This window comes from Lonchura striata, chromosome 2 (assembly GCF_046129695.1).
Source record: "Lonchura striata isolate bLonStr1 chromosome 2, bLonStr1.mat, whole genome shotgun sequence".
NCBI classification, from domain to species: Eukaryota; Metazoa; Chordata; class Aves; order Passeriformes; family Estrildidae; genus Lonchura; species Lonchura striata.
The window spans coordinates 59,650,107-59,669,418 of NC_134604.1; the positions used below are offsets into that span (position 1 = coordinate 59,650,107).

The window sequence follows — 19,312 nt, forward strand, 5'->3', positions numbered from 1 at the left end:
AGAGTTATATTCTAACATTATTCTTTACAGAAGTAAATTTAGGTCTTACTTTATGAGATAAATTATGAATTACCATCATAAGCATATAATTTAACTGTTGTTTTCTCTTGATTAAAGGTAACCATGCCTCTTTTCTCATGCAGGATCCCCCTCTGGATTATGCTAAAAGAAACAATAGAAGTACAGTGTTTCGTATAGTGCCAAAGTTTAAAAAAGAAAAAATTCAGAAGCATAAGACCAGCCCTCAGCCTGGTATGTGTTTTGAAATTGCAAGAAAAGTAGTAGCACTTGCAGTAAATGTGATTTTATGTGATTTTTTTGGTAACATGAGTGAGAGGTGACATGACTTACCTGAGACTAAAATCAAAGTGTAAAGCACCTGAGCTAACTGGCATCTTCATTAGGATATTTCTTCCAGTGCATTTAGAAAGTATTCAGTAGGACCCCAATACTCCCAAGTGAACCAAAGAACTACTGTGAAAAGACTTTAAAAGTTTTATCATGCAACAGGATCTGTGTCTTTGCTGGTGGTTACATTTGATTTGTTCATAGCCATACAAGCCATGGGTAAACACATTGTTTCCCTGTGACACTCCAATTCAGGTTTTTCAGGTTAGTTTTAGGTGTGAAATAACTTATATCATACTGGTTTTATTAACCAGTTATTCTTAATTTTTGGGTGGGCTATAGTAAGTAAGACAAAGTAAGTAAGTAAGACAGATCAAACAAAAAATCATTATATTCAATACTGATTTTTTAATTAGAAATTGAACAAACTCCACCCTCCTCTCTTCCCATTTTATTTGTGAGCTTACTTCCTTAAGATTATGTCCAGGACTTAATCAGTAATTAGGTGGTCCTAAAACTGTTTCTATGTCTTTATTCTTTAAATGAAAAGTTGATCACAAAATCTTTCAGTTGTTGATCAGATCTAAGTTTCAGATCAGACATCAGATTTCTCTTCATTATAAAGTGATCAGCACTGAGTGAAGTTGCAAAATTATAGCAATAAGTATCATAACTATTTCTTTAATATATGTGGTCTTAATGGGACTAATGTGGGCAACTAACCTTAGAGAACAATGTTTTACAGAGAGCTTCTTAGTGGCCTGTGTAACACAGTAGCTTAAGGAGTATTTCTTGTCTTAATTAAGAATACTAGAATCTGTTAATTAAAACTGGACTTGCTTGCTGCCATTGCTATATTTGAGGTACAGTTGCTATTTTAATTTTACATGTTAATTAGTTTTTGAAGGCTTCTCCTCTCCCTGGATGACTACTAATAAATTAATGGCATAAAGCAGAACAACATTAGACTTTGCATCACTGATCCTAGAGCTGCTTTAATGTGAATTTGTTGGGACCTGAGGTTTTAAAGGCTTTACTGAAGAAACTGGAGTAAAGCTGAAAGCATGGCTGCAAAGCAAAGAACCCCAACTTTGTTTAGATACTTTCTTGTGTTAACTGCTAACCTGTAACCTGCATGTAAAAAGGAAATTGTCAGTTTTTGTGGAAAAGACACCTCTAACCTTTCCCTTTGCTAGCACGGCAATTCTACTCTGTTTTCCACTCTCTTTGGCCTAACCTTTGCTTGTGATGCATTTGAGCATGTAGAAATTAAGGGGGTTTTGCTCTTAACTTTGGTAGTTCAAAAATGGGGCACAGATGAAGTTGCTGCTTGGCTGGATCTGCTCAGTTTGGGAGAGTACAAAGAAATCTTCATCAGCCATGACATCCGAGGCTCTGAGCTTTTACATCTGGAAAGGCGAGATCTTAAGGTATTTCCTTTGTGCTACTTTTCTGCTATTGACCATTTTCTTTGACAAAACAACAACCAACTTTTCTTCTTTCCCTGCACTTGTCATTGCTTGTAGCTTGGCTTACACTGTGCAAATATGCAATAAACTAATATGCGCTGTCCTTGGGCCTGACTTTCTGAAATACTGACTTCAACTCACAACCAAGAATATCTGTGTTATCCAAAATTTATTTTTCCCCCCCTCTCAGCTTTATGTAGAATGATATGATACAGTAGATGCAATTTATGTCAGAAGGCATAGGAGAAGCACATTTGATATCTTACTGCCATCTGTGTAAAATGATATTTTCTTCAAGAGTTCACTGTTGCCATTAAACATTATCAGTATGGGTCAGTTGATGGTGGTTATAATTATTTTGAATCTATCTCCTGCAGGGGCTGATCTGCTCCACATGATTTATTGTGTATATATTTGATATAGTGGATGTGAGAGAGATAAGTAGCTTAATAAATTGCAGTATTTGGCTTACACGGCATTGGTGTTTGTGTGTCAAAATAGGTTTTCTCATCAGTGACCGACCTCTGATTTTGGCTGTGTAGATTTTTTTAAAATAGTATTTTATTTCAACTGCTAAATTGTAAAACCTTTTTCCTCTGAGGTCAGATAGATAAATTTTTCAGGGAGGAACGTTATCCAGCAGTTTGAGGCTGTTATTTGATCTTGCTGGTCCTTTTCAAGAATGACTTAAGTGCATCCATTATATGTAATGGTGGCTATATCTTTGGGGATTCATTAAATGACTTTTTCCAGGAACTCGGTAGTAATGAGTTCTTGGTAATGGGTTTTGCAACTGCTTTTAGCATGTAAGAGAGGAAATAGGATATTGTATAAATTGCAAACATTTACATTTAGAGTGCAAGTCATGGTTCTAGCCACAGTGCAGTAGTCTTCAGGTTGAGACAATATTTTCATACAATTGTGTTATTTTATGTAAAGTTTTTTATATAGTGTGAAATCCTGATGTTATAAGGTAGTGCTTCCATTGTGTGACTGTTGCAATAGAAAGCAGCTGCTGAAAATAGCTGTTTGAGATAATCTGTTTGGCTGTTGTGTATTGTTTTACTCTTTGTTATTAGATTGCCTAATCTTCTTTTCATGGAAGTTAAATTCCTTTCTTTCAGGATAGTTTCTGACAAGGGAGGGACAGTTTCAGGACGTCCCTCCCTGCAAAACTTTAGAAATAGAAGACTGTCCAAGCAATCCACCACAGTGTTCCAGTGATGGATGTTGCAAGTCCCTGTTTTAAATGAGTGCTGAACAAACTTAAAATTCAACTGAGAAACTCAGCATCATACAAATGTATAGGCTTGCTGAAATGTTAAGAAAATTTTAAAAGTCCAACTTGTTGGAATAAAATATGGTGGGTAAGATCTGTAAACTGGACATGGCTTCTGACCATGCCTTACTTCTCATAATTTCACTCCATGCCCAGTGGGCTGGCACTTAAACCAAGTAAATATCTGCAGCAGGGTAGCTGTCAACCTGTTAGGCCTGTTGCTAAGGCTCATTTTGGCTCAGTGTAGATAAAATCCTATCACAAAGGTCTGTGCCATTAAATAGCTAAAGGTTTGTCTTATGGGGCCTGCAGAGAGCCTCTATGCAGTGCTGCCTGGAGGCTCACAGGACGAGTTGCTCTTCAAGAGCAGCCAAGGGCATGCCCTGAGCTAACCAAAATCTCGCTCCACAATCGCCCCATGCGCTCGTTAGAAGATGCTGAGAGCTTCCAAATCAATGCTGTTCATAAGCTAGGCGGGTTTTTGGCCAGGCATGGCTTGCACTGAACTTAAATAGCAGAGTTTAGTGCTCATCCTGCTGATGATGGGACATGGTCTCTGCACAGAGCCAATTGCAGCCTGCAGTTTTCTCCAGTGACCTAAATTGGTGTCAAGATGTGTCATGTGGTACTTGGGAAATGAAGAACACATCACAAGCTACCCTGTGAATCTTTCCTCCCTTTGGCTATGGAGGTGTGCAGATGAGCCTTCAGTGCTCTTGCAAGCTATAATCTGTCTGCAGCCTCTCCTCCACTGGAAGGCCTGTGCTTCCTGACAAGCTAAACGAGATCACCATTGATTGATGAGCTCCTAACTCATGTGCAGTACATTTATCCCTATTACCTTTCATGTCTGCAGCAGGAAAAATTGCTACCTGTTTTAATTGAATCCTCTGAGCTCACCTTTCTTTTTGTGGTCGAAAGTAGAGACAAAAAGCAGTATGGAGAAGGATTTGAAAAAACACTCTTCCTTTGCACGCATCGCTGGAGCAGATTGATACACTGACAGAAGAATTGGGCACTTCTAATTGTATTTCTGCTTGTGGATCCCGTTCTCAGGGATCTGTGTGTGGCAACTGGCAAATGAAGAACCAGAATAACTCTTTCCACGCAGTCCTTGCAGTAATAATCTTTCTCTGGCCTCTTATGCCTGATTTCATGTAGGGGGATGTTAGAAATTTACACTTGTATGATTTTCTTTTGCTTGATGAATGGCTTGGCAGTAAATTGTGTCTTTTTCTGCAGAAACTGTAGAAAGAAGGCTTAGTTGTGACTTTTTTTTTTTTTTTTTTACTTAATTTTGCAAGCAAACTTATTGAAAATTATACTGATTTTTCTGAAATAAATATTGGCATTCTTAGCATTGATAACCATGTTCCTATGCAGGCAGCTTAGTCATAATCAGAACTGCAACACATCTGGTAGGACAAGGGATGATGTCTCCTTAAAGCTCCATAGCAATGTTGGTTTCCTTGGAGAAAGGCTTTCCATGCCACAGACCATAGTGCTAGTCAGACTGAAATCTGTGACAAGGACTGTGACACTTCATCCTTGTGTTTTGCAGCAGCATGTTTTGAAAAAGTTTTTTTATGGAAAAAGTTTTGTAATATTTGTTAGATTTCAGACATGCTAAATGTTTTTTACACTGGGGATGCAAGTAGGGTAGATGTTATTATTATTAAGGAGTTCTTGTATCAATTATTTGCTAGTGGTGCTACATTTGGCCAAAAAATGTCCAGGAGATGGTAAAGTGGTTAGGGAGAGCAGGGAGAGAGGTGATACTGTAGTTCTAAGGCTATATCTGGGAAAAAATAAAAGCTATTTTTTTTCTTCAGACTCTGGCTAGAATTTCTTCCTCAAAACTGTAGTTTAGTCAAATTGATTTTTTGTTAACTAGATGCCAATTAGATATGAACAGATTATGTCTCATGCACAAATATGTAGAGATATTTGAGGGTCTTGTTCCTTGAATGATGCATAATATGCTGATATAGCAGATTCTTTTAGTCTGACATGAGAGAATTTCAGCAGACTTTTCTGCATAAGGAGTAAACTGAGAATACCAAATAGCATCTAGTGTTATGACTGTATAAATTCTAGTTTCCACCAACCCAAAGGCTATTATAAAAGCATAAAAATTCTGAGTTTTTGGTTGGGGTTTTTTTCCCCTTGGAAGTGTAGCAGAAAAAGGGCCCCCAAAATTTTTGATGAGGCTCTTGAGACTTGCTGTTCTGATATGCATTACAGCAACTTCAGCTGGAACAGAAATAAACCCAGAATCTCTTGCCTCTGAATCAAAGGTATTGTGAAATGCTTTAATAGGCTTGTGGGAAAAGTGGCTGAGTTTTTTTGGAATTTCATAGTATGTTTATTTATTCTGATTTTGAACTCTGGCAGCATCTCACTATATTGCTTATCCAACAGAAGTTCTACTCATGAAAATATATCTGTTTTTGAAGACTTTGTAAGTTCTTAACCTTTAAATTGTGTGGTTTGTTGTGATTTGGAAAGTATCCTTATGGGTTTTCCCTTATGTAGAATTTCTTCCACATAGCAAGTAGGCTATTTCATTAGTTTCACTAGTCATGTGTGGTTTTTTTTTTGATTCACTTGAGAATTAAGTTTAACATAAAAAGGACAATATTACAGAAATGTAAAATTATAAATATTACTGTCATTTTAGTATTAATTTGACTACTACCTACATTAACTCTCATAACTTAAAAATTAGTACAACATTTGTTTATAAGTGAGATGAGTATTAGTGAAAAGAAAATATAAATTTATGTGATGTGGAAAATCAGGAAGTTTTTTTCAGGTAGTTTATGAACAGCACTTGCTTTAGGAAATTTTAAGAACAAATGTTGAACTCCTTAATGCTGACACCTTTGTGCCAAAGTCCTGTAAAGGATGACTGTCTATTTATAGTGCCGATAGTTTTCAACTGAAGAAACAACCAAATATTTTTTCTCTCTAACATAACCAGAATTCACTCTTGACTCTCTGAAAATTAAACCATCTCTTTAATCTTGGCTATGCTACCTTTATAATAAAAGATTGAATTCATGTCCATTTTACCACCCCTTTCTTCTGAGATGAAGTGCATGCTACCATTTTAAAGTAATATAGAATATAGATTTTTCTGAGGTCTCTGTGGCTGTAGAAATGTAGATACAGTCTTTGCGTAGAGTATGTACAGAATAATAGATATTTTCCACTCTATATGAGAAATACTTTTTCAAGTTGCCTAATTATACTCCTTTTTAATGCCTTTGTAATGGAAAAATCTTCCTATTAAAATGAAATTATTTCCGTTTCAGAAAAATAGTGAAATTTTTCTAATTTTTTTAGCTATTTAACCACAATCTATTTATATAAGGTTTATTCTACAAATAACTAGTGTTTGCTGATTGCTCAACACCACTAAGACATGTTTTTTAAAGACTTTTTCATAAGAAAAGCAGATTTCCACCAGACTGAGCTGAAAATTCATTAGTGTGGTGAGAGATCATTAGCACAGCTGGGCATCTCATTCTGTTTCTCTGATCATTGGACCAGCCAAAATTGAAAAAGGATGCTGCTAAAGCTATTACTAATACTGGAAGAAGTTTGCTACAAAAAATTCTTGTCTGTTGTTGCATACAGAGATGGGTCTAGAAACCAATAATAGAAACATTTCAGCTGATGTGAATGATTTAGTGGCTACAAAGAGATTTACTCTTGTGCTTTTCACATTTCCTTTGGGATATGACTGTCATGTTTCTAAGAAGTTTTCTTCCATCTCTCTAATCAGGAACATCCATGCTAGGAGATGTAACCTTTTTGGTTACAAAACAAACAAAACTTACTCTTTCTATTGCTCTCTAAAGGGAAGTTGTCCTACATGCCTGTAGCCATTACATCCACTTTCCCTTGAGAAACTGGGCATATATGTGTTTGTTGATTAAAGCAGACATCATAGGGCCTCAGATCAAGTGACATTGCTGGACAGAAGTTTCAATCCATCACATTCTACCAAGCATTTGATTGCTGTATTAGAGAGGAGGGGGAGATTGTTCTCTTTATTTTGCCAGAAATTGTGAAAGGTGTTTGTATTTATAAATCAAATCAAAGATGGTTTTGACATATATTGAAGTGCCCTGGGTTGTCACTATTGCAGGTAAGTAATTTTTTGTCTGCCAGACAGAGAGGGATTCATTGTGTGATCTAAGCAGTCTTCTTGTAAAGCAACTGTTGCTAACCCTTCCTGGTTAGTGTTGATTGCAGTGAGCACATTTCTAGACATATGCTGCATGGATAGGTATGGATAGGTCATAATCACTGGGGTTTCTTTTTCCCATTTTTTAAGTAAACTTCCTTCATTTTCTTCTTCTCTTTTTTTCTTTTTCTGTTTTTAAATTTTCTGTAGGACCTGGGGATAACGAAAGTGGGTCATATGAAGCGAATTCTCCAGGGAATTAAAGAGCTCAGCAAGAACACCCCTTTGTCTGAAGTGTAATTATGCTGGTGCTTTTCTTAAAGAGAGAAGAGAAAGTTGCTGGAGAAGCAAAGCTGTTGCAAGCACTTGGCTGTCCTTGTAGTTAATGGAAGAATAAGCACTGGTGTTTGTACAGGCTAGCACCTCTGCATTCTTGTGTGGTGAAGAACTTGCAGCAAGAGTACAAAAGGATTTGTGCCAAAACAAAAAGGAAAAGGTGGTATGTTCTGCAAAGATGTTTTCTTGGTGTGCAAATTGGCCAGTTCAGATAAGCCCAGTTTGGCAAATTGATGGGTTGATGGTGAACTGCACTGACTGGAAAATATAGTCAAGGAATGATTGCTTTGCTTACATGCAGCTCAGTATGCCTCTCTTTATGCTGCAGCAAGATGCCACTGTACAGCATGAGGTCACCTGGTTTTCCTTCTGAGGCGTAGCTGTGTAAAACCTCCTGTGTGGGAGACCAGGGTGTTTGGAAGGTTCAACACGTGAGCCTGGCAGTGCCGCAGGTATCCAGCACTCGCTGGCCATGCAGAAGAGGGGAGAGATACCTCGTGATACCATGAATGCAAACTATACTGCATGGTGTGCCTGCCTGAATTGTCTGTTGTTCTGTTGCATGACACATCTGATACTTTAAACACTTGAACAACTTTTTTATTGGTTTGAATGAGATTTAATTTATTGCTACTTGAGTGTCTTTTTTTTTTTTTTTTCCCTCCAGTTTCAGGCACTTTTCTATTCTTCAGTGTTGTGTTATGCCTCAAATGTGTTCTATGGCAAAGGGTGTGTGGGTGTGGAAACTTAGCATTTGTGCCATATTCAGCAGATTATATATGATTGAAACACTGTACAGTTAGATTTTTAGATATATCATGTACAGAAGGTTTATCAGGTAACTAACTTATGAGACTTTTTGAAAGACCGGTACCTCACAAAAACATCAATTGGCTTCCTGCATGGAAAATGATAAAGAATTTTCTCATGGTGCATTTTAATGTAGTTATTCAGTTATCTTAAACATTTGTAGCATATTTGAACTTGTAGGCACTAATGGTTTTATTTATTCTATTGTTCAAAAGCAAGTTTAAATATTAATGAAATTTTCTTAAAGGAAAATTTAATTTTATTTATAATACATAAGAAGATATTTAAAATGTAGCAGCTGATATGATTTTTGTGGGGTAAAATTTTACTTGTTGCTAATTAACTACTAATTTAAAAATGCATCTGTGTGCATTTCTTTAAAAAGGTATCAATTTTTTTCTTGACAGCACTCCACCATCAGTAGACCATAAAAATTTAAAAAACCCAGACTACAAGGTTTTAGGCTATGCATGCTAAGATGAATCACATGCAAGACAGTAATCCACGAGTGTAAACAGGTTAAAAAAATTAAAACCACCTTTGTTTATAAATTGCTCTAGACCAGAGTTTGTAAGGTTATTTACACTTTACTTAAATGAAACAGGTTCATAATTTAATTTCCTCGTTAACTTTTCACAAAAGTATTAATCTAGTTGGAAAATAAATTTCAGGTATCTAAAAAAAAAAATCCTACCTAAATGTTTGAGATAAGATGACTTTGCACCACCTGCCAGAAAATTTGCACAGAATTGCTTTCTCCTTGCTATTCCTATCAATGTGTCATTGCAGCACAAGGAACATTTGACTTTCACTTAATCAAATAGCTTTGATGTTTCTTGCATTTTAAAGAGTATCTTAACATCTATTTGTGTTTTCCTCATGGGCAGCAGAGTAAGGTTTCATTTGTTTCAATTTGTTTTTTATCAAAACTTATTTTCTTGTATAAAGGGGCCAATGTCAAGTACTGCATCCTGGTTTTGCCCTCCATTTCCCATGCATATGACAGGAGCTGTTCCATGGCAAATAGATGGGACTCATCCCTTGGAAAGGAAAGTCTATTATCCTCATTGTTTTATTGGAGAAAAAAAAATCAGAATAATCAAAACAGACTTAATTTTTTTCTGATTGTAGTTTTTTGTGTTCTTGCTGCTGTAGGTTGAACAGGCACCACTCTGGGAGTTCTGTGGACATAATGATTATTCTGGTAAACAAACAAAAGTAAAGGGCTATTTTCCATTAAAAAACAAACCAAATTGCATTTGCCAAATGATATGACTTTCAGGCTGTTGTATGAAAAGCATATAAAAAATATGAAAAGTTAGGCAAACGGTGGAAAGTTTGTTGGTTTTGGTTTTATTCTAATGTACTTGACATTCACTCCTTTAATGACATTCAGGAGACATCTGCCAAGTCTTTGTAAGCTTTATTTCTTTTTCTCTTTGGTTCTCCATAAGCTACACTGTATTTTAACATGTGGCAGCATTTTAGCATATTGATGTTGCAGTAGACAGCACAGCTCATCTTCTGGTCTATTCAAGGACATAACACATAGCAGAACTTTCTTTGCTTTCCTGATTGTAAGATACAATCTCTTTACAACTTTCAGCCTTGCTGTATGTAATGCATTAAGATGGCCTATGGAACCAAATCTCTTCAAGTCACTGTAGAGATCTATGCTGAGTATATTAAGAAATGGAAGCTGCTTTTGGGCAGGAAAAATGGGCAAATTTGTTTGTAACACAACTTTCTTATGGCACTCCTCAAATTACCTCAATATAGGACAACTGATCAATGTTCATTTTTCTGAATGATCACCAAAGAATTCAACTTTGATTGTCCTAAACAGATTTCTTTAATCATGTGAGTAGGAAAAAGCAAAACTGTGTAATTTATGCTGTATTTATTAGATGCCCAAGAAAGCAAATTTTATGCAACTCTATGCCTTAGACTAGTGTTGGCTATGAAGTGCAAATGCTTCTGACAAGGAGGCTCAAAATATTTTGTATGGGTTCTTTGTGGAGGTTGTGGATTGTAACTGTGTTTAAGTGATGTGGCTTTTTTGAAGACCTGAACACAGTGCTGCTCTCTCGTGATTTTTTCTAAATATTGGGGTTTTTTCTTATTGCTGTAAAAGTCCCAGCTCCTAGAACTAAGTACATACATAACTACATTTTTTAACAAACTGTATTCTCCCTAATTTAACCCTGCTGTAAAAAGTGCTTCAACGCACACATCCCAATATTATAACAAAACCAAGGTTAACACATCCCTAAAAGCAGTTCTTTTTAGAAAATAAGAGCCTGTGGACCCTGATTTCAGCATGCTAGATTTATCAAGACAATCCCTATACAAAGTTTACTGGATTTAATTTTTCCCCCCAGTCAAATACACATGATTTCTGTGGTCAGTATACATTAAAGCCTGAAGGGAGTGCAGAGTAATCTGCATTTTTTTCTAGTCGCTTGTATTTGTATAGATGAAAAGTTCTGCATCTCAGAGAGAGGAACACAAGAACTGCATGTTTTAGAATGGCATCAGGTTGCTAAATTTAAGTTGTTGTTTTTTAATTTTCAAATATAATTTCCTCAGTTCACTGTATTTGATTGCTGTAGCAATCTCTGATTTAGGTCATGCAAGTTTTGCCTTTATAAAGCCTCATGAAATCAAGCCAACACGTGGTTTTAGGTGTTTGGGGATGTTTTGCAATACTTCAAAGAAAAGAAGGTTCAAAAATAATTTTTTTTATAAGATGGCAAAGAAAAATTTTCTTTGATACATTTTTATGTCTCTCCCCTTAATCACTATTCTTTTCTCCTGAATGTCTCTTTCTTTCAAAGAAAAATGCTTTGAACTTGGAAGAACAGTAAAGTGTAAAGCATATGATCAAAACCCCTCTCAGACTATTTAATTCCAATACTTCTTGGGACTGGAATTAACATTCTTGGTCCTGTAAATAATAAATAGAAATCATCTTGATCTCTCTATCCCTGTCCAAAGTAATTAATACTGCAATGCTGCATCGCTGTAATTCAAAGAAGAGTTATTGATGTTTTTCTTCATAAATGTCCATTTTATATTTTCCTATGCTTTTTTTTTTTTTTGTAGAGAAACAGATAACCTGCCAGTTTTACTTTTTAATTGAACTTGCTCATCCTATTAATGAAAATTTTATAAAGCCTTGATAATGAACATTACTTCAAGGGTAAAATTATCAGTGTTTTTCAGTGCATGTGGTCTCCATTTCAGGAAGACTGGCATGAGACCTTTTTCACATGTAATGGAAAATTAATATATAAAGAAAATATGACAGGATGTTCCATAGCCCTACTTTAAAAACAGTTGTAGTAATGTATATGAAGACAAAACCCCCCATGGTGATTCCATTTTGCTTGATACTTCCTGTTAATGATTGCATTAGTAGTGTTTATAGCTGTTTCTGCAGTGCTCTCTCTGTGCCCCTAAATATTAAGTTCTTGCCTATGAGTTCAAAAGGTCTGGTAATTAATAATTAGCAGTGCAAAAAGTCTTTGTAAAAGGTAAAGTCACAAGGAATGTATCTCATTGAGGACAACTGAGCCGGAGCAATTTGTTTAGCTTACAACCAGGAAATCATCTTGTCACCTGTATGAGTAAGTGAGAGCCACAGAAAAGAAAATTAAAGAAGTAATTTTAAATTTATTTTTTTCACCCCAATAACTTAAGTACCTCTCAACTGCAGCATCCTGTATACGTTTATAACACAGACTGTCCTGCATTTTTGATTCTTCTGTTTTCATGGATTTGTATGTTTTGTGGTATGATTTTCATATCATCAAGGTTTGATGCTGCTTATTCTAACTGCGAGGATTTAATGTTTGCAAGAACTGTACATGACTGTATTGCTGTCTTAAGGAACAAGTTTATGATGACTTGAGGAAGCTAAGGAGTTTGGACAAGACTTAAAATATCTCTGTTTTCTCTTCAGAGATGAATGGTAGCATCAGCAGGATTGATAATTACCAAATGATGCTTTATCAATATAAAATCTTTACTGGTTGTATAAATTCCTGTATTTATATCTAGAGTATAGTTAGAATGGATCTTTTTTACAAAAAGAAAAAAATTTTTCTAGTTGTTTTTTACTACTGTTGCATTAGTAGAATTTGCATTTCATAGCTCTGTTAAGTGTTAGCTTATGTACTTGAAATGTTTGTTTCTGCCATACAGAAGACCAGTGTGTTTCTCAGAAATTATAATCCATTTGGAAGCCATCTAGAGAGGACTATTTCTGTACCCATTTGGAGCTAATACTAAAATTTATAGCAACTTCTGTAGGCTTAATAGTGATCACTGTCAATACTTTAACTAAAAAAAAAAATGTGAAAGGTTTGTGGGTTTTTTCAGTGCATAGAGGTAATCTTCAAATGTCATCCCTTTGTCATATGTAAATTAAAAAATATTAGCATTGCTAACACTTCTGCAAAGAAGCAAAATGCTGATGAATATGTACCCAAGAGTATTCCTGGACAAATTTTAATCAATTTAGCTATAGTGGTTAAAAAGACCTATCACCTTCAGAACAATCAACAGAAAATTCATATGTGCACATGGTAGAACTATAAACATCTGTTTTAAATAATTAAAGACTTGTTTCCCAATTGACAAAAAATTGATGAGCTCTCTGATGAGATTTTGAGTTCATATAACCTACTGCTTGTATTAGTGGGCCCGAAGAAGCTGGTGCCTCATTTATGTTTAACACCAGTCATGCCTTTATTAATGTTTTTACCTTGCTTCCCAGCTCTGTGTCTGGATGAGTTCCCAGCTTCTGGCAAGATGAGACCCTTGCATGTCTGTCTATGGTTTTTGTTCAGAAGAGCTGGACAAGCAGGCCAGGAAAAAGTTGTAGGGTGCTTGAGGAGAGAAAGATACACCAAGGCTTCAGGCTTCAAAGCTTAGCATAGCCAGGATGGACTATATTTTTGTAGTCCCTTCTGGAAGCTCTGTCTAACAATTAATGTGAGCTACCAGAATACCCTTGGCAAGAGAAATGTTTTGGCTAACTCTACCAGCTCTGTAAGACATTGAAAATACTGAACGTTATGGTAGCTATTAGTAGGACAATGTCCAAATGGCCAATTAATATTTTATTCTGTGGAACAAATATTTTGGAAAAATATAGTTTGTGGTATTATTCAAAGACTAGTGTTGGGATTGAAAAGCTACTGAATATAAACACAATGTGGTACTAAATTTTAAGTCATTTGCAACTGTCTTTTTCCAAATTCATTGGAAACAATTTTAGGGAGCTCTGTTTGATCCAGGTATAGCTAGACAAGAGTGTGTGTACTGGAAGGTGGGAACAGGAAGAAATGAGCTAAAAGTAAAATTGGATGTTTGTTTTCATTATGGAAACTGTGTGTAAAGCCAAAAATAAAATCTCCATAGTGCCCCAAATCCCTTCTATGACTTTTTAAAGGGAATTAGCATTTTAAGTCCCAAATTTTTTAAACTAAAGAATTCATTGGATAAAAACCAGTTTAATTAATAACCTGACAGTGCCAGTAACAGGGAAAGAGTTAGAGATATAACTATGTTCTTCTCCTGGTGTTAATGTAAGTAAGCTCTGTTTGGGACTAATTCTCTTTGCAGTCACGGTCAATTATTTTGTGAACAGGGAGATGGAGGAAAGCCATTCAAAGCTGCTTGGTCTTGCTTTTCAGGATGGGGAGAGCACATGTGCTGAACAGTAGGGCCTGGAGGCTTTTAATGAGAATTTCAAGGATACAAGATTTTCTAGCTGGATAGTTTAGAAGGTTTACAAGGAGCACACAGGCATGCATATTCTCACTGTGAAGGTTCCTAGTAGCACTGTCCTCTCACAAGATGCCACATCTATACATTTAAACAGGCATTTGGACTGTATGTCTAGCCATATTCCAGAGGATTTTCTACAGGCATCTGTCACTTGTGGTGTCTGTACTTTCTGTCTTGGTTTTATGTCTCCTTAAATTTGGTACCTTGAAAAATATGTTTGTTCATATTTGACAAAAATAACCATCTTTCCCATTCAAGGAGCTTGTGAACCTGTCCTGAAATAATTTTTTTCATTAGCCACCTTTTTACATCATATCCTTAGAATCCTAAAAGAACTGAAACTCTTCTTGGCATTTCCCTAGAGCTGCCAGTTACCTTAGAGATTTAATATGCTTGTATGTCGACAGGATCATCGAAGGGCAAGGTGATATTCACAGTGGCAGATGAGACATGCAATAAATAGATGGGATTTGTACATAAGGAGTACAAGCTGTTGAGATGCTCCTGAAAGGTGAAGGGGGCCTGATCTCTGCACCTTTCCTCTGGCTCTTCTTTGTTGCTGTCATCACACACAAATAATGTAATGTCATACAGTATTAGCAGCTTCTTGTCTTAATTCATGGTGATGGCAAACCTATCAGTCACTAATAAACTAATGAAACTTCTCACTGTCACATCTGTCTGTCTAGAGCAGGTATCTTCAAATGTTGAGCACTATGGAATTGCATTAATGTATTTTTAATGTATATTCTGGCATTTAAGAAAGGTAAATTTCATCTAAAGGTATTTCAAAAGTTCTGAGAGGATCCCAACCCAGAATGGTTTCTGTCTGTCATTAGCCAGACTTGTGACTTACACTGGTATTCCAGTAAAGTACAGCTGGTAGTTAATTCTGTAGTAACATCCACTTACCTGCATGAATGGATACATGAGCTATGCCTGGAAGCGTTGCAAAAATGGGACGCTGTCTAGTTCTCTGCATAACTCATATATTTGTGTCTAAATGGCAGTTTGTAGCAAAGAGCTGAAACATGTGCTTTCCACTCAGTCCAAACCTATATTCAATTGAAAATTAAAACATCTTACATGATTTGTTAGATAAAAACATCTAACGGGTTAGATGAAAACCATCTAACATCTACTGGCACATATTCAGTAGTTTCTGCCCTTTGTTTCCCCTTCTTCCTGTTTATTCCACAAGAAAGTCCATCATCTTTGCAATCATATAAATCTTTTGGGACTTAGGCATATGCTATGCTTTAAATAGTACTTTAGGCCCCTTGGAGATTGTTCTTGCATTTCATTTATAGCATTTACATGTAAGCCTACAGATTATTTTCTTGGAGAGATATTGTTCCTCACATAAAAGCAATCCTCAAACTGACCATGGGTAAGCTTTTATGTGCCATTCCTATGAATGTCATTCTCTTGCCAGTATTTGTGTGGATGTATGTAGATATGTAGTACCAGGTTCATAATGTTTATGTGAGAGCACACCTGTACATAGAGATGTATATACATGCCCTGGTTTTGCCCAATATAACAATGTCAACTTGTATGTTGAGCCAAAAAAACTTAAAACTATACAGTGCTTGAGATGCTGCATTGTTTTTATTATAGTATTTTTTTATATCAAATAACTTGCAGGATGTTTACAGATGCTTATTAATATTTAACTTATACAATGGGGTGGCAGGATGTTTATGATTGTTGTCAGCTAAAGAATTGTATATGATTCTGGGTGAAATTTTGGCTTTTTTGAAATCCTTGGCAAAACTCCCATTGATCTCACTGGGGCCAAGATTAAACTCTTCTGAATCTATTGTTTACTGGCTATTTTCCTACTGTGATAAGTTTTTTAATGAGTGAAATGTATTTATTTTTTCCCAATGTGAAATCTGCAGTTTCTATTTGGATTTTTCTATGGAACCTGCAAACTACAACACAGGTGGGAATATATGCCTCAGAGACTGTACAGAATTTTTCATTGATCTGGTCCTTGAATATGTCTAAGAAAATACCTTCTAAAATAACTTTTGTAAGATTTAATACAGAATCCTCTAAAAAGAGATCACCTTTCATGCCTCTCTCATCTCACAAAGAGGGAATGCAATGTGGCAGGTGAATGTGAAGAATTATTCCATGATAAATAAAAAGTAGTCCTGTCTGTTTTCTATACTTACTGATCTCATGCAGCTCACCTGTCTTTGCAGATCTGGTATAAGACACTTGAAGTACCTTATCCAGAAGTACCTTATTGGGAAAAAAAAAAAAAAGTTACATAGTAAGTATGTGGGTTTCAGCTTCTCATCAAGACATGGAGGTATCTTCAGAGCCAGTGTGTTGAGTGACTTTTTATATTCCATGGATCAGTTAAAATGATGAAAACGTTAAATGGTAAGGCAAGTCAGACAGCTGCTTGACATTAGAGAAAACACTTGTCTAAAAGCAGAAGGAACAGTTCTTTAATAGCACAAGGATGAAATATACCATAATGCAGCGCTTCCTAAATCCCTTTCCAGGGTATCTTTTAATTATGTATGCTCAAAGTGTATTCTTCCTGTAAAAAAACCATATGGCTGTGAAACAGCTAAATAGATGCATCCTAATTTCTTCATCTAAGGCTAAAATACCATTTTTAAACAAGAGCTGTCATGCACTTTGAAATACATATGTTGGGAACAGGTAAGTTTATATTTATCATAGATAAGTCATCCCAGGGGTAGTCGGATGTGTAAAATGATGTAGTATGTCAAGGTTATCAAAAGCTGAAGAAATAACAAAGCAGACACCTTCCTTCACAAGGCTCTTTCTGAAGACATCTGTGCAAATGCCCACCACTTCCAGTAATCTTTTCCTATAATTTTGTTTAGGAAAGGATCATATTCAGATTCCTATCCTTCCCCTTGCTAATAAGGCAGGAAGTATGCACCTTGGTTGAAATTTCTAGGAGTTTGTTGGCTGTAGAAACAGACCTCAAAGAATAGACATTTGAGGCAATAAATAGGTTTGCAAAGGATACAGGGCTCTGTCTGGGCTCGTTAGCTAATGTGGCTCTGACCACAGATTAGTGGGAGAAAAAGCTTCTTGGTGCTTCACTTGGTGGCAAGGCTCTGTGGTTGTCAGTGGGGGCAGAAGGGTGCCAAGCAAGCAGACTCCTTTCCTTTTGCGTATTGGTTGGCTTTCTGCAATTCTAATCAGGACTGGAGTTCAGGACACACCTTTATTTGTCTGCAAGGCCATGTGATATCTGAGGAAATGAGGAGGAAGTGGCTGAAGGTCTGGATTCTGCCTTTGGTTTCCTGCCAGTGAAGCTGGTGTAAGACTGGGGGCAGTGTAGTTAACTTCTGAGTACCTCACTTTCTCCACCCAAGGGATGCTCACCACCTCTGTACAGCCCCCTCAAGTCCTGTAGGAGAGCAGTGTTATATAAACCGCTGAGTTTTACCCACATTATTATATGTAGTAAAAATAATTACTTCTGTCCATAACACTGCAAGAATTGCTTTTCCTAGTTCCAGTTCTCTTTGATGACCTACTATGTCCTGGGCAGTCAGTTTTAAAGCTTAGCAATTGCTCTAATACTTAGAATTACACACATAGCAGGCTCTGTTTGCTGCAGAAAAGAATAAAACTTTAAACTGCCTGACAAAACTTGCCAATGAAGTATATCTAACAGAGCAGGGGTGTAACTTTTGGCTTTATTTACTTGTAATAATGGTAAGGAACAGTGAATTTTGTTTGTTTACATACTGTTTACAATGGCACAGTTTTATTTTTAATATATAAAAACAATTGAGGTATTTATTGCATATACTATTTTAAAGATGTTTTATGTGTTTTCACCTTTGGAATATATTGTTACATTTCCTTGTACAGATAATTTGGGTGGCTTTGTTAATATAGTTAGTAATTTTTATGACTACTAAGTGACCAGTTTTCCGTGCCTTTTTATTGTTGGATGCATGATTACATATTTATTATTGTATGGAAGTCACTGAGATGTGTATTTTTGTATTCTGCTGGAAGCAATGGTTGATTTTATTGTACATGATAAGAGATGCCTTCCATAACAGGCACTCGTATGAGATCTTCCTTCTCAAATAAACAGAATGCATTCAATGTATATGAGTCCCTGAATTTATTTTGTGTCTAGAAATCAGTGGAAATGTTTGAACATCATGACACTGAATTTTAGATGTTGTCCACTCAAAATGTGGGCTGTTACCAGTGTTATCAAATCTAAACCAGAATTCCCCATTGAAATCAATGCAATGGCTACTCCTTGGCACAATCTAAGGCTTTGGAATTTAAAAGAAAACTCAAAACTACATAAAATTTGGATGAATGACTATCAAGTGTCATTTCTACTCAGTCTGCCAAGGACTGCCTGAAAAATGTTTTAAATTAGGGGCTTTGAATACAGCTTTTATACATCCTCCTCATGGCTATGTGCAAACCCAGATGTAAGTCCCTGTGCATGTAGGTGTTTATATTTGCAGGGATCTTCTGCTGGATCTTGCTGCCACACAGCGTATTAAGTGTAAAAACAGATTTGCATTTGCATCCATGGTAACAACAGCCATTAAAACAGAACATTCAGTAGCACACGTTTTTCCACGGGTAAGTGGCAGTAAAGCAAACAGTAAAGCAAAAACAGTAAAGCCCATACTCAGCAGGATGGGCTGTGCCTTGCTGGCACCAGCCCTGATAAACACCCACGGGGGTTGATTCCAGAGGGCCATTCTGCAGGCAAGCACCAGCTACTGTGTTGTAGGGCAGGGAGCTACTAGGCTGGTACCTAGCACAAAATGTGAAAGTAACCACAATCAGTGGCATATACAGAAGGAAAATTATAGTGTGTCGAAACCTAAGTCAGCTCACGAAGGCTGTAATCTTGTGATTGATGAAGTTGTCTTGTGGTTGGGATCCCATTGTCCTGAATGATCATACGTTGGAGAGGCAATTTCGTGGATAACCCAGAAAGCTTACAGGTCAGTCCTGCGGGGTTCAGTGCACCATGAATTCCAGGTGCTTACAGTTCTCTTAGGGTTGAAGCCTGTACTTTAATTTTAGGTG

At 36.4% G+C, this 19,312-nt stretch overlaps 1 protein-coding gene across 5 annotated transcripts in view; it reads left to right on the forward strand.

The window, feature by feature from the left end:
• DGKH (diacylglycerol kinase eta) overlaps positions 1 to 18,359 on the forward strand; it is a 153,649-nt gene extending 135,290 nt beyond the window's left edge. For 4 of the 5 annotated variants that reach the window (XM_021530816.3, XM_021530818.3, XM_021530819.3 and 1 more), the window contains 3 exons: positions 144 to 252; positions 1,648 to 1,778; positions 7,502 to 18,359. In XM_021530816.3, coding sequence (XP_021386491.2) covers positions 144 to 252; positions 1,648 to 1,778; positions 7,502 to 7,591 — 330 coding nt within the window. In that variant the 3' untranslated portion in view covers positions 7,592 to 18,359. The remainder of the gene's footprint in view (positions 1 to 143; positions 253 to 1,647; positions 1,779 to 7,501) is intronic. The other variant, XM_021530817.3, reaches the window with a different exon arrangement.
• Positions 18,360 to 19,312: the final 953 nt, after the last annotated feature.